At 36.7% G+C, this 25,800-nt stretch overlaps 1 protein-coding gene across 1 annotated transcript in view; it reads right to left on the reverse strand.

Annotated features, from left to right (window-relative positions):
• The window catches only part of CWC27 (CWC27 spliceosome associated cyclophilin), a 269,538-nt gene that overhangs the window by 59,805 nt on the left and 183,933 nt on the right, over positions 1-25,800 (reverse strand). Inside the window, exon 12 of the mRNA XM_053589887.1 lies at positions 4,040-4,149. Within this exon, the coding sequence (XP_053445862.1) occupies positions 4,040-4,149 (110 nt within the window). The remainder of the gene's footprint in view (positions 1-4,039; positions 4,150-25,800) is intronic.

The following is a 25,800-nucleotide window of genomic DNA, read 5'->3' on the forward strand; positions in this document are numbered from 1 at the left end:
ATTTTGTAACCACATTGTCTCTTGGCTATACCTTAACAGTCTACTCCAAATTTCAGCAAAGAACACAAACTAGAAAAAAGTTTTTCCATTTTACAGTTTGAAAGAGTACATTATTGTGAATAATGGGATAAAGTAACACCAGTTTGAAAAATTAAGGCCCTAATCAAGGTTTTGACATTTTGTATTCGATACTAAATAAAATACTCATATATAGTTCATAAGGAAAAAAATGTGTGACAGTTCAACATTTTAATAACAGGTATATTAAAGAGTCACAATAAATTCCTAAGCTCCAGAATTTGTCTAGATAACATCATTAAGATCACATTTCAGGCAGAGATTAAATAGGTTTTAGAAGTCTAGAACCCATGCTTAATAAAATCAAACAGTACCAGAATAACTTCTTGAAAAAAGATAGTGAAGATTGCCTTACATATGTGGGCAAAATTTTAATGTCCACGTAACAGCTGAAAATATACATGTACAATTACTGTAGTTGCTGAATGAGGTGAGTTTTGGAGAAAATTTATAAACTTCTATAAAATATCATCACAGGCATTCTGAAGGCTGCCTAGTGTGTTAGGATTTAGATATTTTATTAGCATCTGTTTTTAGAGTAGAGATTATAGACCTAGACTCTTCAAACAATATTAACAGAGAAAGCATCCCTTGTTTTTAAACCATATTCATTAAAAAACAAAACAAAACTATCGTTTATATACTGTTATTGTATTTGCTTTATAATGAGAAAAAGTTTATGTAAAGATATTGAACAGGGACAGCGCCTGTGGCTCAGTGAGTAGGGCACCAGCTCCATATACCGAGGGTGGCAGATTCAAACCCAGCCCCAGCCAAACTGCAACAAAAAAATAGCTGGGCGTTGTGGCGGGCGCCTGTAGTCCCAGCTACTTGGGAGGCTGAGGCAAGAGAACTGCCTAAGCCCAGGAGTTGGAGGTTGCTGTGAGCTGTGATGCCACAGCATTCTACCGAGGGTGATAAAATGAGACTCTGTCTCTACAAAAAAAAAAAAAAATTGGACCATAGAAGCTAAGCAAAACAACTATTATCCTTCCTCTTAAAATAAGCATTGCTAAACATTTTGGTATATATTCTTTGAGGTTTTTTATGTGTATATGTTTTTATGTGTGTATATGTGTTTATCCATTTCTATGTTATATAAATATATATCTCCATATGCATATTCCTATATCTATCTACCTAATCTACAGTTTAGAAATAAATCCTATCAATATTTAGTGATAGACTTTTGCACATTTTGAAATGTCTTTTCTGAGAGTATAAAGAAAAATTCAAACAGAAAAGATTTCCTAGTGGCGTGAAATGGAAAAACTTCCTAGAAAATTACACTAGCCCTAGATCTTTGTTCTTGAGCTAAGAATGGCAAGGCAGTTTTTAGAGCCAATTAATCAGCCATTGGTATTTGCTCAAAGAGGGGGATAGTGTCAAACAAAAAATATCCTCTTGGCCTTTCTTAGCCTCTTCTACATTCAAGCTTGGACTTTCTCTAGGTCTATTCTAAAGGAGAGAGAAGACAATGGGCAGAAGGAAAAAATAACAACAAAAATAATGGGGCACCTGATAGTGTGAGGAAAATAGGATCTGCATGGAGGCATTTGTGTGGCACATACAGGGAATAACTCAGTTTTCTGGCCTTTGTTAAAGGGACGAATGACCAACCATTTACAGCAGGGGTCTTCAGCCCGTGAGATCTTCCCCAGTATGGAGAAGCTGTTGTGAAGGAGCCCGGCCATGGCAGACTCTATTCATGTGTATCTACACAAAGAGTCTTCATGCTGGCCTCTGTGTCTCCATCCTCCTGCATCCAGGCAACTCTCTACACTACAGCTAGACTGGAAGGATCTTCTCCAAATGCAACAAGATCATATTTCTTCCTTTTGTCAGTGGTTCCCCATTACCCTTAGGGTAAATCTAAACTACTTAACTTTGCTTGAACTGCCTACGTCTTCAGTTTAATCTTTTCCCTTCGCTTAGTTTATGTTATGGTCTTATTTAACACTTTTTCAGTTCTTTGCAAAGACTTCTCATATATGTACTGTTCCTGCTGCCTCCACTAGGCTATGTTCTATTTCATCTTCAAAGATCAGCTGAGAAATCATTTTCTTAGGAAGGCCTTCCCAGATTCTTAGGCCTACTGTTGAACATTTACATAGTTCCCTGTTCCTACCCTTTCTTAGCACTCAGCCCCTTTCATTGTTATTAGGTATTTAACTAGCTCTTTTCCCTGATAGCTCAGAGAGAGCACGAATGTATCATTTGTTGATTAGCAAATATGGTGATTAGTACATTGTAGTTTCTTTTTTTTTTTTTTTTTATAGAGACAGAGTCTCACTGTACCGCCCTCGGGTAGAGTGCCGTGGCGTCACACAGCTCACAGCAACCTCTAACTCTTGGGCTTACGCGATTCTCTTGCCTCAGCCTCCCGAGCAGCTGGGACTACAGGCGCCCACCACAACGCCCACCTATTGTTTTTTTTTGTTGCATTTTGGCCGGGGCTGGGTTTGAACCCACCACCCTTGGCATATGGGGCCGGCGCCCTACTCACTGAGCCACAGGCGCCGCCCACATTGTAGTTTCTTAATAATCATTTGCTACCAGGGAGAAAAAAAAGAAATACATGAGCAAGAGTGATCCTTAGCATCTTTGGTAGCCTAATCACTACCATGACTACTTAAAGATTTTGTGACTCTGTGAAAATAAGTTGGTAATGTATTTTTCTTAATTTCATTTGATATGCTAATTCTATTGAAAATTACAAGTAAGTTAGCTCTCCATGATTGTAATGTCTTATACCTGACTTCTTGTTGAATTTTCCCTGTGATTATTTTCATGCTAAGCACTGGTGAATGATGATCTTTCCACTGGTAATTTAGTGACATTTATACAATACAATTCTTGATTAGATAAATCTAACCAAATAGGCTTGGGCTTTGAAATTTACTTTTATTTTGCCCATTTTATTTATACACCTAAAATAGCATGTCCTCATATATACATGTCAGCACAAAAAATAAATGATTTCAGTCTGCCCCCTAGCTTTTCAACATAAAAGGCTGCTAAAGAGATTCTTTTAACAAGTGCCAAGCACTGCATGGTGTATAAGGCTAACTCACAAATTGTTGAGCTCGCTTCTTATCTCTTTTCATTTTTGATATCTCACAACTTACTTATATTATTACCTAAAGTATTACCTAAATCAAAATTTTATTTACAAAGGAAATCAGCTAGTAGATTAAATGCCTTATTTCCAGGCAGTGTATAATTTCAAGCTAAACTGGCTAGTTAGCGTGTGAGATGCTGGTCTGGAAGAGACCTTCTCATCATTTATGATCACCACTTCTCCATTTCATAATATTCACTTTGAGGTTCTACCTGAGTTTCTGAGGATATGTGGGTTTATAAGTTTCTTGTGTTTGCTATGGTAGCATCAGGCTGAAACTTGAAAGTTTCAGGTATTTTCACCTACAATGTATAGAAAGAACTCTAAAATTTGGACCTTTACACAATTGGCCAAAGTCCTTAGCAGCCCATGTAAATTTACCCTCTTTACTTTTTTATTTTTACCTTTTTGAGATGAGGTCTTACTTTGTTATCCAGGCTAAGGTGTAGGAGCATCATTATAGCTCAATGCAACCTCAAAGTTTTGGCTTCAAAGTGATCCTCCTGCCTCGAGCTCCTGCATAGCAGGGACTACTGGTGTGTGCCACCATGCCCAGCTAATGTTTCTCTTTTCTGTAGCAATAGGGTCTCAATATGTTGCCCAGACTGGTCTCAAACTCCTGGCCTCAAGCAATCCTCTCACCTACGCCTCCCAAAGTGTTGGGCTTAGGCGTGAAGCCACTGTGTCCTGCTGCCTACTTTTTTTCATTTTTCAGAGGTTGTGTTTCCCCTGATACATAATCAAGTTTGGCTTCATGAAGCAACACTTGACAATGCGTTGCTTAATTAAAAACAATAAAAAGCCAATGAATTATGTGTAGATTCTGGGTTTTGAAGTTACCTGGTCTTCCCGGGAAGTTCCTTTCTTTGTCTGTTGCTTCCTCAAAGCTTCATACTTTTGCTTTTCTCGTCTGTATTCTGCAAGAGCACCATCTGGAGTTGCTTCTTTCTCTGAAGAATAATAGAATATTCTTAGAGTAAGTAGTAAAAAATCTCTGTGGATTCATATTGATGTAATGCTGTCACTGAAAAGGGGGTCAGAATTCAGGTTTGGTTTTCCTTTATTTAACTTGAAAACAAAACAAATAAGGTCCACTAGCTCCACAACTATTTTCTAAGTTAGAAAGTGACTGGTTAATTTATCAACAAATCTTGTAAACATCTTTATTCTACGCTGCACATTATAATTGTTCTCACTTGTACCTTGTAAGTTGACTATAAAATCATTTATCTCACTTTTATTTTATTTTATTTTATTTTATTTTTTTGTAGAGACAGAGTCTCACTTTATGGCCCTGGGTAGAGTGCTGTGGCATCACACAGCTCACAGCAACCTCCAACTCCTGGGCTTAAGTGATTCTCTTGCCTCAGCCTCCCGAGTAGCTGGGACGACAGGCACCCGCCACAACGCCCGGCTATTTTTTTGGTTGCAATTCAGCCGGGGCCAAGTTTGAACCCGCCACCCTCCGTACATGGGGCCAGCGCCTTACCGACTGAGCCACAGGTGTCGCCCTATTTTTTATTTATTTTTGTGGGTTTTGGCCGGGGCTGGGTTTGAACCTGCCACCTCCAGCATATGGGACCAGCGTCCTACCACTTTGAGCCACAGGCGCCGCCCTTATCTCACTTTTAAAATAATTAAGATTTCCCCAAAATTCAGCAATACCATTTTACTTTGTTCACTTGCTTTGTAAGACACAATCTTTCAAATATTTTTAGATATTTCAATTACCTGCCACTTTTGTTTCCCAGTTACAGCAATATACTTCAGTTTGATGACACCACAGAAACATATCTAACAGATAATTCAGGATAGTTACCAGAAATAGATAAAAATAATTTTTACTAAATTAGAAAACAAATGTGCCTGTGGCTCAGTGAGTAAGGGCACCAGTCCCATATACCGAGGGTGGCGGGTTCGAACCCGGCCCCGGCCAAACTGCAACAACAACAACAAAAAGAAAACAAATCTATGGGTTGATTTTGCAATAAATCCATGTGAAGATCAGTTAACATCTGGGTTCATAAAACATGAGTTTTGTCTCAATAAAACCCTCAAGTATTAACATTTTATAACATCTTGCAGATATAAATATTAACAAAAATTTGTGACGTATAAAAAAAGAAACCTATTTCTTCTTGTCTTTGGCTAACAGACAAATGATGAGCCAGACATAATAAACAAGAATGTTGGTAATCTGTTTTTACTCAACCCTTAGTTTGTCCCTTGCCTCTTTGTTACCTAGTTGAAGAAAATTAAGAATGTGCAATATAGTAATTAGCCATTTTGTTCAAGAGATTTTCTAGTTTAAAAAATGTGTGAACTAAGAAACAACTTGTCCCTTTGTGGTTACCTAATGTGATTTTGGTTGAACTTGAAAGGAATAATCAGTTTTATAAACAATTTTATATACACTCTTTTAAGAGTATATCCAACTCTTCTTTCAACAGTGACAGCAATAAATGGTAAAAACTGAGCACATTAGTGAAAAAGAAACCATTAAATACAGAAATAAGATCTGAGGCACAGATGCTTAGTAAACGCTAGTGAAGAGAGTATGTTATCATAACAGTATATATAAAGTGATTCTTATAATAGGCTTAAAAATTTACTCTCATATTTTTCTGTTGAATTGCATCTTTGAATCTTTCTCTCCTTCTTACTCTATAACAGCTGCATGTGCATTGTCCTGGTACCAAGCGCCCTAAAATGATGCAGTTCTCTCACAACTCCTTTGCCACATCACCTTGCAGAGGCTCATAACTATCATTCTTTCAACTCACCCTGCCTTAGCCATGCTGCTCCTTCTTTCAGGAATACTAAAAACACTATCTTTCCATTCCCCAATGCATTTTTCTTGCTTCTTGTCTACTCATCCTTTACATCTCACTTAGTAGGCATGTCCTTTGGGGAGCCTTTTTTGATTCCATTCTTGAAGACTGGGTTGGATGCACCCCTCTGAGCTTTCAGGGCACCCTTTAATAGTTATCACACTTTATGGTAATTTCCCATTTATTCTTCTTTAACCCTCACTAGACATTAAACTCCTTGAGAAGTCATATTTCCCTGGCACTTAGGACACTGCTTGGCAAGTGTTAAGTATTACGCTCAATGAATAGTCACATTAATGAATGAAACAGGTGAAGGGAAAAATAAGAAGGTAGTAGGCCAATGTGGCCCCCACCTGGCCCTTAGCCTCACACAGTTATAGCTGTACCTGCCATGCACCTAGAATGTCCTGAGTCACAGAATTTGGTGAGTCAATAATTTTTGTTTTCTGCCATTTCCCTATGGCAGAAATTTGCAAAAGCCTAAGGAAAATTATGACGCATATCCATAGATGTATTTATTTATTTATTTTCTTTTTTAATAGCACCAATTATGTTAGGACCATATAGATGTGTTTTGATGTGTTTCACTTGCATCTTCATAAATATGGTCCCTTAAAGCAAGGACAAACCACTTGATTTCACATTTTAGAAATGTGTGTGAAGTAGAAAATTAAAAAAAAAGAACTGCCAAAAAGAAGCCTTAAAAATCAATTTAAAACATTAAAGACAGGCAAGTTTAACTATATGATAAAGCAAGTAAATTCTACAGCTATATTGTTTATAATATTAAAAGGCCTTTTAATAACTTAGAAAAAGCAGTCACCTCATTTAGGAAACTGAATGATAATGACAGAATTTTTAAAAACACCTTTACATGGAGGATAAGTGGAAGGAGGGTGATTGGTGGGTGATGTGGTGCATCTTATAAGGGTACATGTAAACTTAGTAAACTTACTAAATATAGAATATAAATGTCTTAACACAATATCTAAGAAAATGCCAGGAAGGCTATGTTAAACCAGTGTGATAAAAATATGTCAAATGGTATATAAAACCAGTGTATGGTGCCACATGATTGCATTAACGTACACAGCTATGATTTAATAATAAATAAAAAGAAAACCTTTACACATAGTAAAATCCACTAATTTGAGGTATAGAATTTGATGACTTTGGTATTGAATACAGTATGTAGCTTCTACTGCAATCAAGATACGGAACAGCTCCATAACCCTAAAAAATATCCAAATGTCCCTTATAGTTGATTTTCCTCTTCTGGCACCGGGCAGCAGCGATCTGCTTACTGTAGCCATAGTTTTGCCTTACTAGAAACTCGGACAAGTGGAAACATACAGTATGTACTCTTTTATGTTTGACTTCTTTCACTTAGAAATGTTTCTGAGATTCATCCATGTTGCTGGGAATTCCTTTATATAACCAAGAAGCATTTCATAGTGTGAACAGACTCTCATTTGTTTATTCTTTCACCAGGTGATGGACACTTGAGTTGCTTCCAGTTTCTGGCTACTATAGATAATGCTTCTATAAACATTCACATACAAGTTTGTTTGTGAACATGTGTTTTTCATTTCTCTTGGGTAAATCACTCAGGAGTGGGATTGCCTGGTCTCATGATAACTGTATGCTTATCTTTATAAGATACTGTCAACTGTTTTACAAAGTGGTTGCACTATTTCAGCTATATAACTCCTATTAGTAGTGTAGAAGAGTTTTGAGTTGTTCCACATATCCAAATATATCTGGTATTGTCATTTAACTTTAGCTCTTCTAGAGGGTGCGAAATGGTATCTTAGGGTCTCAAATCTAATTTTTTTGAGACAAGTGATATTAAACTTTTTATGTGCTTATTGGCCATTCATATATCCTCTTTTATCAATTGTTCAAATCTTTTGTCCATTACAACTTTTTGCCTTATATTGAATTGTTAAGAGTTTTTATATATTCTGGGTATAAGCACTCTGCCAGATAAATATTCTCTAAAATTGCTTCTCTCAGTCTGTAATTTACCTTTTCATTTTCTTAGCTGTGTCTTTCAAAGAACAAAAATTAGTCCAGATGTGGTGGCTCATGCCTATAATGCTAGCAATCTGGGAGGCTGAAGTGGGTGGACTGCTGGAGCTCACAAGTTCAAGAACAGCTTGAGCAAAAGTTGACACCCCATCTCTACTGAAAATAGAAAAACTGAGGCAAGAATATCACTTGAGCCTAAGTTGGAGGTTGCTGTGAGCTATAACGCCACAGCACTCTACCCAGGATGACAGCTTGAGATTCTGTCACAAAACAAAACAAGCAAAAATTAAATTCTGATGAATAGCATCTTTTTAATTTCATATGTCACACTTTTTGCGTCTTATCAAGAAAATTTTGCTTGCCTTGAGATCACAAAAGTTATCCTCATATTCCCATCTGATTTTCTAACAAAGCAGATATAGGCATACACTGGAGAAAAGAATCTCTGTTCACTAAATGGTGCTGGGAAAACTGGATAGCCACATGTAAAATACTAACAGGATCTACACCTCTCACTGCTCACAAAAATTAATTCATGATGGATGAAAGACTTAAATCTAAGGCATGAAACTATAATAATTCTAGGAGAAAATGTTGGAAAAACTCTTATAGCTACTGGCCATGGAAAAGATTTTAAGAAGACCGCAAAAGCAATCATGGCAACAACAACAACAACAACAACGACAACAACAACAACAAAAAAAAAATGAGATCTCATCGAATTAAAAGTTTCTGCATAGCCAATGACATAATCAATAGAGTAAATAACCCACAGAAATGAAGAAAATATTTGCATGCTATACATCTGATAAAGGGCTGATAACCACAATCTACAAAGAACTCAAGTAAATCAGCATGAAAAAAAAATCAAACAACCCAACTAAAACTGGGCAAAAGACATGAACAGAAACTTTTCAAAGGAAGATAGTTCAACGGCCAAGAAATACATGAAAAAAATGCTCACATGAAAAAATAATCTCTAATTATTAGGGAAATGCAAATCAAAACCACAACGACCTCACTCCAATGAGAATGTTTCTTATCAAAACAACAAGTGCTGGTTTGGATGCGAAGAGAAAGGAACACTTATACATTGTTGGTGGGACTGCAAACTAGTACAACCGCTACAGAAAGTTGCATGGAAATACCTTAAAGAACTTAAAGTAGACCCACCATTTGATCTAGCAATCCTACTGCCGGGTAAATATCCAAAGGAAAAAAGATCACTTTATAAAAAGGACAATTGCACTCAACTCTTTATAGCAACACAATTCACAAAGATGTGTGAACAGCCCAAGTGCCCAGGAATACATGAATGGATTAATAAAATGTGGTATATGCATACCATGGAGCACTACTAAGTCATAAACAGTGGGGATCTAATATCTTTTGTGACAATCTGATGGAAATGGAAACCATTCTTCTAAGTGAAACGTCATATGAATGGAGAAACAAACACATGTACTTAATATCCAATTTGATCTAATCAATTAACACTTAAGTGTATGTAAAGAAGTAAATCTCAATGAAAATCAAGGTAGGGGGAATGGGCAGGAGGGGATGGGTAAATTCACACCTAATGGGTACAGAGCCGACTTTCTAGGTGAAGAGCACACTTATAACTTTGACCTAATCTGTACAAAAACAAAGTATAGGGTGACCATAAAGTTTGTCACACTATTTTAAATTGTACATGAACTTTGTGGCCACCCTGTATATAAACAAAACATGCGCACTCCCTAATATTCTGAAATACAAAAATTTTTTATCCACTGTTTTAAAAGTATACAATTTGAGCTCTTTTGCTTAGGTACATGATTTATTTTGAGTTAACTTTTGTGTATAATGTAAGGTAAAGGTTGAGATTATTTTTTCCCATACAGATATCAATTGTTTCAGCATTATTTGTTAAAAAAGAACAAAAAGCTTTCTTTTCTCTTATGAACCTCCTTGGCACCTTTCTTGAATATACACTGACTATATATGTACATCTATTTCGGAATACCCTCTTCTGTTCCTTTAATCTCTATCTTATGTTAATAGTACATTGCCTTGATTACTACAAGTTTATAGTAAGTCTTGAAATCAGTTAGTGTAAGCCCTCTAACTTTGTGTTATCTTGATGATTTTTGTTCCCTTGACTTTCTATATACATTTTAAAATTAGCTTGATAATTTCTTCAAATAAGTCAGCTAGGATTTTGAAAGTAGCTCCACTTTCAAAATCTGTAAATTAAAGAAAATTGCACTGAACAATATTAAATCTAACAAAATTTTACTGAATTAATCTGTCATCATTGAGGCCTCTAATACTGTTTTTTTGATTCCAACTGTTCTGTAGTGTGATGGTGCTGGTAATGGGGTAGGAGTGGGGAGTAGTTATTTGTTTTCATTTTTGTAACTATTCCAGGATGAGTACTTCAGAAATAGGAACATTTGAAACAATGTTTGGCTGACATTCACTGTAGAAGAAGTAACATTAAATAGCAAAAACAAAGAATAAGTAGTTTTTTTTTTTTTTGAGATAGTCTCACTTTGTGGCCCTTGGTAGAGAGCTATGCTGTCACAGCTCACAGCATCCTCCAACTCGTGGGCTTAAGTGATTCTCTTGCCTCAGCCTCCCAAGTAGCTGGGACTACAGGTGCCCGCCACAATACCCAGCTATTTTTTCACTGTTGTTGTCATTGTTGTTTAGCAGGCCCAGGTCGGGTTCAAACCTGCCAGCCCCGGTGTATGTGGCCAGTGCCCTAACCATGCTATGGGTGCTGAACCAAGTAGTTTTTATAGAATAAAAAAACTCTATAGCAATACCTCTCTTGCATTGAAATATCATGGGACTATGAAAAAGAAGATATGTGCAATGTAATTAATCTCACATCAAGACTCAGTGAACACACCAGTAAACAAACTCCCCTGAAAGCCAGGTTAATTGTCAAAATCATTCTTAAGAAACTCCCCATATTTCTTTATGATAAAAACCTTCATCAACCTGGGTATAGAAAGAACATACCTCATATAATAAAAGCCATAAATGACAAACCCACAGCTAACATCTTACTGAATGGGAAAAAATTAAAGGCCTTTCCTCTAAAATCTGGAACAAGACAAGGATGCCCACTTTACCACTTTTTTTTGTAGAGACAGAGTCTCACTTTACTGCCCTCCGTAGAGTGCCATGACGTCATGGGACTCACAGCAACCTCCAGCTCTTGGGCTTCCTGCTTCAGCCTCCCAAAAAGCTGGAACTACAGGCGTCTGCCACACGCCCGGCTATTTTTTTGTTGCAGTTTGGCCGGGGCTGGGTTTGAACCCGCCACCCTCGGTATATGGGGCCGGTGCCCTACTCACTGAGACACAGGCGCCGCCCCACTTTACCACTTTTATTCAGCACAACACTGAATTAGGTAAGAGAAATAAGGGACATCCAAATTGGAAGAGGAAGTCAAATTACCTGTTTGTTGATGATAAGATCTTATACATAGAAAAACATAAAGACTCCAGCAAAAAAAATTGTTAGAACTGATAAGTGAATTCAATAAAGTGTCAGGGTACAAAATCCACATACAAAAATGAGTAGTATTTATATATGTCAATAGTGAATAATGTGAAAAGGAAATAAAGCAATCCCATTTACAATAGCTATAAAGAATATAAATACCTAGGAAATCAACATAACCAAAGAAGTAAAAATTCTATGCAAAGGAAATGATGAAACATCAGTAAAAGAAAATGGACTGGACACATACACACACAATAGAGAAAGATATTCCATGCTCATGGATTGGAAGAATTGACAATGTTAAAGTGATAATGCTACCCAAAATAATTTACAGATTCAATGCAATGTCTTATCAAAATACCAATGATGTTTAACAAAGAAATTAAAAAAAAATCCCAAAATTTATAGAGAACCACAAAAAGACTCTGAATACTCCAAAGCAATCCTGAGCAACAATAACAAGGCTGGAGGCATCATACTACTTGACTTCAACATGTACTGTAAAGCAGGGACCGTTCATTAAAGAGACTGTTCTTTACTCTGTTCCATTGGTATCTGTAACCAAATCAACATGGTACTGGCATAAAGGCACACAAATACCAATGGAACAGAGCAGAGGACACAGATGTAAGTCTACACGTCTACAGCCAACTCATCCTTAACAATGGTGCCAAGAACATACAATGGAGAAAGGACCGTCCCTCTCATAAATGGTCCTGGAAGAATTAGATAACTATATGCAGAAGAGTGAAACTTATCAAGTCAAAATGGATTAAAGACTTAAATCTAAGACCTGAAACTATGATACCACTAGAAGAAAACACTGGGGAAATGCTCCAGGACATTTGTCTGAGCAAAGATTTTTTTTGTATAAAATCTCAAAAGGACAAGTAACTAAAGCAAAAATAGACAAATGGGATTATATCAAGATAAAAAGCTTCTGCACATCAAAGGAAACAATAAAGTGAAGACAATGGGAGAAAATATTTGTAAACTATCCACCCGACAAGGGATGAATAACCAGCTCAAGCAATTCAATAGCAAAAAATTAATCATCTGACTAGAAAACGGGGAAAAGATCTGAATAGACATTTCTTAAAAGAAGACACGCAAAGGGACAACAGGTATATTAAAAAAATGCTCAATATCACTAATACTCAGGGAAATGAAAATCAAAACCACAATGAGGTATCACCTCACCACAGCAAGAATGGCTTTTATCAGAAAGAACCAATAACAGATGATGGTGAAGATGTGGAGAAAGGGGATTTTTCAATTGAGATGTTCTTAAATACATTATAGTGAATAGTTAATTAAAACAATTGTAATGAATCAGTTTATTTTCTCAGTATTTACCAAACTATGTTCTTTTTATGTTTTGTAGCGATGATAATGAAAACATAGGCATGTAATTTAGATCCTCCTAAATACGTTTGCCTTGATAATCTCTTAATATTCAATGTTAGGTGCCATTTCTTTGGTGATAGGAACTAAATTCAAAATAATGAAGAGAAGATTTACAATTTCTAATCAAAGAACTAGATTACAAAACTAGTTTGGCTCTGAAAAAATGTTAAGTAAATAGTTGAATAAAACCTTTAGGGCTTTTTATCTTTATTTAATTGATCCCAGATCAAATAACTAATGTAACTTTCTCTCTTGACCCGGTTTGAATCCAGTTTCTTACATTATTTGCTTCTACCCCACATTTAACTATATTCTATCCTTATCAAAACTCTAGACAATTTTGAACAGATGGACTGAGAACTATACAGAATTCTAGGATGCTGACTGTGCCCTGATTGCTAGAACCACTGTCATCTGACAAAGTAATCCTATCTTAACTAAAGATGCTAAAGTTTATTTTTTATGTACTATGAACTACCATTTATAATCTACCATTTATTCATTCTGTTTAACAAATTTTCATTTTCTGGACATTTTTAATGCTACAAATAGAACAATCCTGGCTCCATCTGGTGGCCGATAGGCCTCCACAGTTTTATTAAAATTAGTCAAAAGTAGTTAAATAATAATATTTCAGTTAGGGGCTATCTGAAATATAGCAGTAAGGTATACCTCACTACTAAACATTGATTAAATGCAATTCAGTCTAATTTAGATGAAAGCATTAATTTTTTGTCCTCTATAGCTCATTCTAGACTCACTGCTTCATGTTATAGCAAGGCTTAAGATAATTCTCAAAATAAAATAATACAGAATGTTTTCCTCTGTGTTTTTCTATTATTTAATTTGAGAAATATGCTGGTAACAATTTATTTCAGGGAATCAAATACAAAGTTAAAATTTATAAAATTTTCACATTGGATTCATTTTGGAATATAAACTATAAAAATATTAATTTCAACTATATTTTCCATTAGACATTCCAGAAAGACAGATCTTGTGATTATTGGAGAGATCATATCTATGAGTCCTGTATATTTACATTATATTATATGCTTAATCTTTAAAAAAAGATTTTAGAGATGGGGTTTTCCTCTGTCACCCAGGCTGGACAGCAGCGGTATGATCATAGCTTGCCTCAACCTTGAACTCCTAAGTTCAAGCCATCCTCCTGCCTCAGACTTCTGAATAGCTAGGACACAGGAGTACACCACCATGCTCAGCTAATTTTTTATATTTTGTAGAAACAGAGTCTTGCTATGTTGCTCAGGCTGTTCACCAACTCCTGGCTTCAAGTAGTCTTCCTAATTCGGCCTCCCAGAGTGCTGGGATTACATACCTGAGCCATTATACCTGCCCCTTAATCTTGATTTTTAAATTCTGTATAAAAGGAGCATGTCCAGAATGACAACATAAAATATTAGTGCTATGAAGTTCTTAGGCATCAGCAACTTGCTCATTTTACAGATAAAAAAAAAAATGAGGTTCAGAGAGGTTAAATGATTATGCTAAGCTGGGAATAAGAGAAACCAGATTTTCTGGCAAGCAAATGTTGCTTCCTCTCTCACTAACGTGCGCTTTTTCTTTGTAGTGAGTGCATGCTCACTGCAGATAGATTTCATTACAATCTAATCATCATTGTGGAATTATATGCATTTATAGTACAGTGTGACTATTTATGAAATGGAATATATCTTTACCATAGTTTTAATCCTCTAATTAGAAATTTTCTTAATTTTTACTTTTGTTATTTTCCCTTAAGATGCTAGAAAATTTTAAAACCTGTTTTAAAGCCCCACTCCTACCCAAATATAAAATTTTATCTTATCTTTTCAGCAATACATTGCTTTATTGAGTTTATAATTTAAATAGCAGTCATACTGGTAATAACTTATACCCAGAATAGCATATAATTTAGGCTACCACAAAGTATTATTATAAAAATCAATTCAAACAAGTTTAAGTAATCTTACCTAAACTATTAAGAGATAAAGAAAACTTAGATCAGTTAAAACAGGTTCTGAACATAAAACATTAAAATAATTTAAATTTGGCTTATTATCTTTTATTAACTTTATTCTGTAAATAGTGGGCTTATTCTGTAAACTTTCTCAGGTAGACTATCTGATAAGTAGTTTTTTAATCATCTGATCAAGAGAAACAATTGCATATCTAAGTGATTACTGAGAATTATTGAGGGGCCTGAATGGCTTTTCATCTGAGGCCTCTGCTCTCTACTATCAGCTGTAGTCTGTTGCTCTCCTTCAAATTTACCTCCTTTTCCTTCACATGGACCCCTGGACTAGCACAGGGGTTGACTGATGTTGCCCTCAGGTTCCTCAAAGCACACTTTGTACTTCTCCAGATGGTGTGACCCACAATTCTTATAATTTGATGGTCATTTTGACAACATCCTCATGTTGCCCTGTAATTCTGGATGTGGGAACTACACATTATGCACTCTGTATTGTAGCAGTAAGAAAGAAAAATCACAAAATTCCTTAAGATAAAAAGATTTCATAAAGCTAATCAGGGAGGAGACTAAAGAAAGATCTCCCTAAAATTGCCTAATGCTTTGATTACCTTAGTACTATAGAACACCTGTGTTTCTAACACTATTGAGAGGAGGATTCTATTGTTTTGTAATAATTTCATGAGGTAATTTTCTCCAGCTAGTTACAAGACTTTACAAATCTTTTCAAAATAATCCTTAAAATACCTGTATGTGTAGAGTATCCTTTGTAACTCTGATAGAAGAAAGTAGAACAATAAAGAAGCTTCTAAAATATAAGCATGACCACCTCTAACAGTTTCATCTCCATTTCGTGGGACCTAACATGTCTCAGGTACAAGCTAAGAATGCTGTGTATTTTTCTCACTTAATTCTGTAACCACAGAAACAATATTATTATCCCTACTTTGTGCGTGAGGAAACAGAGGTTCAGAGAGAATAAGTCTCTTACCCAAGGTTACATGGCTAATAAATGATAGAACAAAGATTCAAAATGAGGGTGGTCAGACCTCAAAGCCCATATGTTTTCTAGTCTCTAATACTGTGAACAGTTGCACTGTTTTTATGATTTTATATATGAGAATGAGGGAAATAGGGACAGTAACTGACGTTAGGAGCTTCTACGCTGGACAAGGAGTAAGAAATGCACTGTTACTGTGCAGTGGTAGAAATCATGTAAGAGAGGTTCTAACAAATTATTTAGGAAATTCATGCAGAGGAGGGAGAGGGAAAACAAGTGGAGGAAGTGACAGTGAAACCAGGCCTTGAAGGAGAAATAAGATTTAGCCAGAGCAGGTAGGAGAGACAGAATAAACACAGCATGAAGATAGCACAGTGCGGGATGCACATGAGGTAAAGGAAAATTGTTATTTGAAAATGAAAAATGGGTAAATAAGGCAAGGGATTAAAAAAATTGAAAAATCTGACCATGAAAGTCGCTGAATGCCAGATTAAGAGAACTTTACTTGGTTAGCAGTGAGCGGCTACAATTTATAACTTTCTGGTCTATGCTGCAAAGGAATCATTTACATTGTGAGCATTTTATAAAACTAAATGAAGTATGTTGAACCACCCTAAATTGTTATGTTGTTTGAACTCATTTCTAAGAAAATTTTAAGGGTTATTTTCTTACTATAGTATTAGTTTGAGTTGGTTGATAAAATAAGGGGTAAAGTTTCAAGTTTCCTGATACCCACAGTCTGTTAATCAATGAACAATGCCATTCCTCAGTAGTTCAGTGAGTGAATGAGCAAAGGGGTGGGGGAACAGAAGGGTGGAGAGAGAGAGAGAGAAGGGGGAGAGAGAAAGAGGGAGGACGAAGAAAGAAAGAGGGAGGGCGGAGGGTGGAGGAAAGAGAGAGAGAGACAGAGACAATCCTAAACTCCCAAACTCTTGTTGGGATTTTTCCCTAATAGTTTTAGGAAGGAACTTCGGAAAATATTCTGATAAAATGACTTTTTCATAGCTATCAGAATATTCTAAATGGGATGTGAAAATATGTTCAACTGTTTGAAAGCACCACGTTTAGTGATTTCTGACTGTTTCATTGTTCCAGAATTTTTTTTTTACCTGCCTAGACCATGTTCTTTACTACAGGTATACAAATTCTAGTCCAGATTTTACTCCTCTTCCCCAATCCCCATCTTTAATGACATTTCTAATAAACTAAATTTTGAGATGGAGCAAAAGTAGTAAATTACTTCATGGAACTATGCTTCATCTGAAGGCAACATGTGTCCAGCTGGGCTTTCTGGAGCCTGGGTTTGGAGGTGAATTGGATGGGGGTCACCCAGATCAATTTTAGTGGTAATGTTGTGAATCATAGGCTAGACTGCTGTTTCTGGCTGTCCGCTAACAGGTCATATTCCTTGAGGCTTGTTTTATTTTATTATTAAAAGAACAATGCTTTGCAGTTTTATGGTGGAAAGAATATTGGACAAAAGTTCTGAATTCTTCTCAAATCTACAGTTCAAGTTAGGAAGGTACTAAATATCTTTAATACCTTGGCTTCTTCAGTTGCAAAATAGAAACTTAATATTTGTCTAATCTACTTCTCAGGACTGTTACAGAACTAAAAGTAACAAAGTATCAAAGTATGTGATCGGACTTTGTAAAGTATTGATGTTATATTAATATGAGGTATTATTATTATTTGGCAGTGATTACTAGGTACTGTATTTTATGTATTTTAAGCTACTTCATAGTTATGACTTCTTTCAAATGAATAAATCTTGTTTGAAGAAGCAGGGAGTAGATATAGTATTTTTCATTTTATTAATGTACTTGTAAGAACAAAAAGTATTTCTGTATATTAAATTCTATTTCCAAAGTACCAATAAATTTTATAATTGGGAGAAATGTGGAAAAGATTTTTGTGAAATGAATTATCAAAGTTTAATCTAATGCTGGGTGAGGTAGGCTCAAGCCTGTAATTCCAGCACTCTGGGAGGCGAGGCCTGCGGATTGCCTGAGCTCATGAGTTTGAGAATAGCCTGACTAGACTAGAGGTAGACCCCCTGCCTCTAAAAATAGCTGGGCATTGTACCTGTAATCTCAGCTACTTAGGAAGCTGTGGCAAGAGAATCACTTGAGCCCACGAGTCTGAGTTTGCTGTAAGCTATGACGCCACAGCACTATGCGGGGGGAGACAAAGTGAGACTCTGTCTCAAAAAAACAAACAAACAAAAATCCCCTCAAAAACTTAAGTCTTTATTTTCTATAAATTCAGGTCTCTAAATGTAACACTGTTATCATGGGGCTTACCTATAATTCTGAGTTTGCTTAAAGAATAAACAGTATTTGTTAGCATACTAATATGATGAAAAAGGTTTTGCTCCCATCTTCCACCTATAGCTAACACTTATATGTACATTGCTTTCCATGAGCCAGGCAGAATGCTAAGTGCTTTGTTCATAATAATTCATTTAAACATAATAGAAAAGCAGTTGCATCTGGAAAGACCAGTGCATCACATGTGGAACCTATCTTTTGGGTAAGAGCTGAAAATGTGAAAAGTATGTGATGAGTGGATGCCCGTGAGCTCTGAGTGAGAAAGGCACCAAAGTTAGACACAAGAACGTGAGCTCCTGGAGGGGAGGACTTTTCTGCCATATTCACCATTTTACACTAAGGGCCTAGGACAGTGCCTATGCTATTTCATATTTTATAATTATTATTTGAATGAACTAATTAAAAAAATTTTTTAAAAAAGAAAAGTGATTTTTCAGTGAAAAATGTATTTTTAGAGAAAGTAATCAGAAGAGAGAGTGGAAAACAAAGCAGATTTGGCCAATAACTGGCTTTCCTTGTCCCCAATTTTTTTTTTTTAGAGACAGAGTCTCAGTTTATCACCCTCGGTAGAGTGCTGTGACATCACAGCTCACAGTAACCTCCAACTCCTGGGCTTAGGCGATTCTCTCACCTCAGCCTCCCTCCCGAGTAGCTGGGACTACAGGCGCCCACTGAACGCCCGGCTATTTTTTGTTGCAGTTTGGCCAGGGACAGGTTTGAACCCGCCACCCTTGATACATGGGGCCAGCACCCAACCCAGGGAGCTATGTGCCACCCTGTCCCAATTCTTAAAGAGCTGCAATCATCAAGGACTATGTTAGGCTTAATGTTTTGAGCATTTTATATGAGGTACAGAAAGCAAACAGAATGATTAAGAAATAATAGAAATATAATCCTCATACAGATAACTTGTCAACTAAAGTTAAGGACTCTGAACTCTATACTCAGAAAAACACATTTGCTGAGGGAAAAAAGAGATAATTATTTAAAAAATGTTGTTGTTTTGAAATGGCATTTATTAATCCTTTAATGTAGAAGGATTATTTGGGTTTGTCTGATTAGTTCCATAAACTGAATTCGTCACTAAAGCAATCTTACACTTTTTTTGGGTGAAGTGAAAAATTTCTCACCCTCTTATTTTGGATTAGAACATAATTACAGACACATTCTCACTGATTAATTTTTAAAAATTCTTTGGCTTAGTCATTAAACAAAGCCAACACATTGAGTGGACTGGGTTCAATATTTTGAGTTAACAACTTTGCATTCTATTCCGAGCTCTGCCACTCATTGGGGTGAAGGCTGAGTCTGTCTCACAAATGCTTTGTCTCTATTTTTTGAGATAGAAAACATCCTATTATTATTTCCTTCAAGGTATATAGTGAATTTGCTAGTGTAAAACACTGTTAAATTGACCAGAATAATAACAGTGTGAATAATAGAAAAATAAGCAAGCCAAACTTGAGAAATATTTCTGAGAAACTGAAGTTATTGGATTCGTTCCCAATAGTCTGCCCAGCATCTTCACAAGATACATACCACAGACTAGCAAAGCCTTTGGCAGTAGAAGAATAAATGTTGCAACCATTTTCTCTTCAACCACAATCAAATGGGTGAGAATAAACATAATTATTCTTTTATAAATGTCTCATATGGGAACTTAGCACAGTACAGAATTAAAATATAGGGATTTCTCCCTGGTTTTTGTAGAAAGGAAAGTATAAAAGCTTTTTATTTTTAATTTGGTTTAATGTTGTCTATGGAAGATTAAAGTCAGAGTCCCGAAGTCTCAAATAACTAAATAACTAAGATGCTCAGAAAAAAACTAGAAAAGTAGAAAAAAAATGAAATGAATGCTGCTAATTCTTGGTTGGGATTAGCACGAGCTATATGGTTGCCTCTAAAGAGAACGTAGAGTACTTTAATGTCCAGTACACATTGCCAGACAGTACTGTAGTAATAAAGCCATAGATTTACATAGTATAATGAAACTTTTATTTAATATTCTTTCTTAGGCATTTCAAGAGTATAGAGATGTCCTGTTATTAAGCCATAAATTATTATAGTGAGGAAGAAGGTAAAAATTACCCCCTTTCACTCTGTTTTATAAACACAATTTGTAAGATAAGAAAAGATGCCATGCTTTTCTTTTATCTCTATGCATTTGTACGTGCAAATCCTGTCTACAACACCTTTACTCAACTAACTTAGTCACTTGAACTAGTAGCCTAAACATTTGAATAAGTAAGGAGATTCTAGTGCCCAAAACAATCTACTGTGAAGTGAAAAACAAATGTTAGAATGCTATTCATATTTTATTGCATCTTTTATTTTTATTTTTGACAGAGTCTCACTTTGTTGTCCTTCACAAAATTTTTACCAATGAATTCGATAGCACATAAAAAAGGAATCATATGTTATCAGTAAGTGGGGTTTATCCTAGTAAAGCTAGATTGGTTTAACATTAGAAATTAATCTGTATCAGAGTGAATGACTAAAAAAGAAAAACCATATGGTCATTTCAACAAATAGAAAAGCATCTGACACTATGCCCTGCTGTCATATCTCACAGCAACCTCAGACTCTTTGGCTCAAGTGGTCCTCTTGCCTCAGCCTCCCGAGTAGCTGGGACTACAGGTGCCCTCCACAATGTCCTGCTATTTTTATTTATTATTTCTTTTTAGAGATGGGGGTCTTCCTCTCCCACAGGCTAGTCTGGAACTCCTGAGCTCAAACAATCCACCTACCTACCCTCCCAGAGTGCTAGGATTACAGGCGTGAGCCACCATGCCCGGTCTTTATATTTTCCTGTATCTTTTAAAGTATAGTCAGCTCTCTCTATCCATGGATTCTACATTGGTGGAGTCAAACAATTGCAGATCCAAATTATTCAGAAAAAAAATTTTGTGTGTACTAAATATGTAGAGAACAAAAAAAAAAAAGAAAGAAGAAAAAGAAAAAAAGAAGTATGTATAGACCACTTTTTTCTTGTCATTATTACCTAAACAACCGAGTACATGTGTAATGATTATTTTTATAGCATTTACATTGTATTAGGTATTATAAGAAATCTAAAGATGATTTAATGTCTACAGAAGGATGCACATAGGTTATATTTAAATACCAGGCCATTTTTCTATAAGGGACTTGAGCATCTGAGCATCTGAGGATTTTGGCGTCTGCAGGAGGTCCTGGAACTAATCCCCCAAGGATACTAAGGTATGACTATATTCTTTTTTTGTGTATTGTATATATGTTATGTATATTACTTAATATATTCATTCAGTAGTACCTGCATATGAGTCACATAAAAATTTTTAAAAAACATATATTGTGAATGTTTAAAATTTATTTTACAACCTAAATGTATATCAACTAAAAAATAAACAAAATGTGGTATAGCCATAAAATAGAATATTATTTGGGCATAAAAAGGAATGAAGTACTTGATACATCCTAAAACATGGATAACCTTGAAAATACTGTTTTAAGTGAAAAGATGCCAGTCACAAAACACTATGTATCATATAATTCTGTTCCTATGAAATGGCTAGAACAGAGAAATTATGGAGACAGAAGTATAATGGTGCCTAGTCTAGTGGATTGAGGGCTGGGGCTATAGTTTATTTTCTTTTGAGATAATAAAAGTGTTGTAAAATTGACAGTAGAAATTGTTGCAGGTATCTATGAATATGCTAAAATTTACTGAATTGTATACTTTAAATGGGTAAATTGTATGATATGGGAAGTATTTTTCTATAAAGCTATTAAAAATAAAATACGCAAAAAATCTTTATTTACAAGTTTAATATAACCTCATACAACATTTACTTTTTGTGGAGAGATTAAAGATGGTGGCCAAGTAACAGCTTCCCTGTAACTGGGAACAGCGAGTCTGGGGAGACAAGACTCCAGGCATCTCTGGCCGGTGGGATCTGCCTATAATCATCCCTTTGAGGATACAGGGAGCCAGCAAGGGACTTCTGGACCCCAAGAGGAGGATAAAAACAGTGGAAAACTGGCAAGTGGTTGCGTGTGTTCGATGGACCTAATCACGCCGGCAACAGTAAGTACAAGCAGCAGTGAGACTGCAAACTGGAAAGGCCTTACTTGTGAACTGTTTTGGCGTTCTTGGACTTGGTACTCAGTTGAACTGCCTTGGGGAGAGCTTGAGCAGGAGTGTGGAGAACTTTGGGCATTGTCTGGGGCCCCAGACTGAGCCACTGAGCTGGGTGCAGGAAGCCATTGTGAAAGAACTCCGCCCTCAGGTCTCAGAGCAAGGATTGGGCGGGTCAAAGTAACCTACTGACTGAGCAGCCTAAAGGCGGGGACTGAGCTGCCTTACAGCCTTAATCCTTAGGGGCAGAGTGAGACGGTTTTGGCACACTGGAGCCTTGGGCTGTTGCCCTGGGTAGAGTGCTGTGACGTCACAGCTCATAGCAACCTCAAACTCCTGGGCTTGGTGCCGCCCAGACCTCCATAAGAGCTGTGCAGCAACCCCCGCCGGTGACCTCCACATTCCCTGACCAGGAACTGTGGGAGCCACGCAACCCTGCGTCCTCCCCTCCTGTGTCCTCCCAGCTTCCACACTAGCCCGTTCATCTGGACAGGGACTCTGGTAGCTGCGTGCCCTTTGGAGCCCTCCCTGCCTCTGCGCAGAGCGCTTCTCCTGGTCAGAGACTGCTGGAGCATTGGGCTCTCTGTGCCAAAGTCACTGGGCGCCTGGCACTCCCAGAACCGTGCGTACCACCCCCAGCCCTGTTGCTGGATCTGGGTGTGTCACAAACCGGAGCTGCTTCCACAACTAGAACTCCCTAGCTAGAGCAGCCCCAGAGGAACTACACAGGGTCACTCCCTACAAAGATCCAGCAACAATAGAGTGATCCCGCTGGGGTCTAATCTTGGAGAGACACCTCTCCAACTCTGAGGACAGCCAGAGGCAATGGTGAAAAACAATCATGAGGCGAAATCAACAGAAAAACTCTGGCAATATGAATAATCAGAGTAGATCAACTCCCCCAAGGATCAATGGGGCAGAAACAGCACAAGACCCCATGCACAAACAAGTAGCTGAGATGTCAGAAATTGAATTCAGGATCTGGATAGCAAATAAGATCAAATTAGAATTCCAAAAGTTATCTCAAGAATTCAACGGATTCAAAGACTAAATGACCAAAGATTTCGACACATTGAGACAAGAAGTTGCATCCCTCAAAGATATGAGAAACACAGTAGAATCCCTCAGTAACAGAATGGAGCAAGCAGAAGAAAGGATTTCTGACATTGAAGACAAAGCTTTCGAACGCTCCCAAACCCTCAAAGAAGAAGAGAAATGGAGAGCAAAAACAGACCACTCTCTCAGAGAGCTCTTGGATAATTTGAAGAAAACCAAAATTCGTCTTATAGGGATCCCCGAAAGTGACTAAGTGGCTTCACAAGGCACAGAGTCCCTTCTCCATGAGATTACGAAGGAGAACTTTCCAGACATGCTAAGAGATTCCGAAATTCAGATAGCAGACAGTTTCAGAACTCCAGCACGACGCAACCTGAATAAGACATCCCCCAGACACATCATAATCAATTTCACTAAAGTCTATATGAAGGAGAAAATTCTGAAAGCTGCCAGACGAAAGAAAACCATTACCTACAAGGGGAAGAATATCAAAATAACTGCAGATCTCTCTGCTGAAACCTTTCAAGCTAGAAGAGAATGGTCATTGACTTTTAACCTCCTAAAACAAAATAACTTTCAACCCAGGATCCTGTACACAGCTAAACTGAGCTTCATTTATGACGGAGAAATTAAATACTTCAACGACATTCACATGTTGAAGAAATTTGCCACAACTAAACCAGCTCTCCAGGATATGCTCAGACCTATCCTCCATAAAGACCAGTGTAATTCTCCACCACAAAAGTAAACCCACCCAAAAAATTTTGATTAAATTCCAACTTCCACAGTCGCAAAAGGATTAAAAATGTCCACCGGTCTCTCGAAAGACTTATCAATACTCTCAATTAATGTGAATGGTTTAAATTGTCCTCTAAAGAGGCATAGGTTGGCGCACTGGATACAAAAACTCAAGCCAGATATCTGCTGCATCCAAGAATCTCATCTTACATTAAAAGACAGATATAGACTCAAGGTGAAGGGATGGTCATCTATAGTCCAGGCAAATGGAAAGCAGAAAAAAGCAGGCGTTGCAATCCTGTTTGCAGACGCAATAGGCTTTAAACCAACCAAAATAATTAAGGATAAGAATGGACACTTCATATTTGTTAAAGGTAATACTCAATATGATGAGATCTCTATTATCAATATTTATTCACCCAACCACAATACACCTCAATTTATAAGAGAAACTCTAACAGACACGAGCAACTCAATTTCCTCCACCTCCATAGTAGTTGGAGATTTTAACACCCCTTTAGCAGTCCTGGATAGATCCTCCAAAAAGAAGCTAAGCAAAGAAATTTTAGATTTAAACTCAACCATTCAACATCTGGACTTAACAGACATCTACAGAACATTTCATCCCCAAAAAACTGAATACACATTCTTCTCATCAGCCCACAGAACATACTACAAAATCGACCACATCCTAGGCCACAAATCTAACCTCAGCAAATTTAAATAAATAGAAATTATTCCTTGCATCTTCTCAGACCATCATGGAATAAAAGTTGAACTCAATAACAACAGGAACCTGCACAGTCATACAAAAACATGGAAGCTAAACAACCTTATGCTGAAGGATACATGAGTTATAGATGAGATTAAGAAGGAAATCACCATATTTTTGGAAGAAAACAACAATCAAGACACAAATTACCAGAACCTCTGGAATACTGCAAAGGCAGTCCTAAGAGGGAAATTTATAGCACTGCAAGCCTTCCTCAAGAAAACAGAAAGAGAGGAAGTCAATAACTTAATGGAACATCTCAAGCAACTGGAGAAAGAACACTTCAACCCCAAACGCAGCAGAAGAAAAGAAATAACCAAAATCAGAGCAGAATTAAATGAAATTGAAAACAAAAGAACTATACAACAGATCAATAATCCAAAAGCTGGTTTTTTGAAAAGATCAATAAAATAGACAAACCTTTGGCCAACCTAACCAGGAAAAAAAGAGTAAAATCTCTAATTTCATCAATCAGAAATGGTAATGATGAAATAACAACAGACCCCTCAGAAATTCAAAAAATCCTTAACGAATACTACAAGAAACTCTACTCTCACAAATATGAAAATCTGAAAGAAATCAACCAATACCTGGAAGCATGCCACCTACCAAGACTTAGCCAGAACGAAGTAGAAATGTTGAACAGGCCTATATCAAGTTCTGAAATAGCATCAACTATACAAAATCTCCCTAAAAAGAAAAGCCCAGGACCAGATGGCTTTATGTCAGAATTCTACCAAACATTTAAAGAAGAACTAGTACCTATACTACTAAACCTATTCCAAAATATAGAAAAAGAAGGAATATTACCCAGCACATTCTATGAAGCAAACATCACCTTGATCCCCA

Source organism: Nycticebus coucang, chromosome 1 (assembly GCF_027406575.1).
Source record: "Nycticebus coucang isolate mNycCou1 chromosome 1, mNycCou1.pri, whole genome shotgun sequence".
Taxonomy (NCBI): domain Eukaryota; kingdom Metazoa; phylum Chordata; class Mammalia; order Primates; family Lorisidae; genus Nycticebus; species Nycticebus coucang.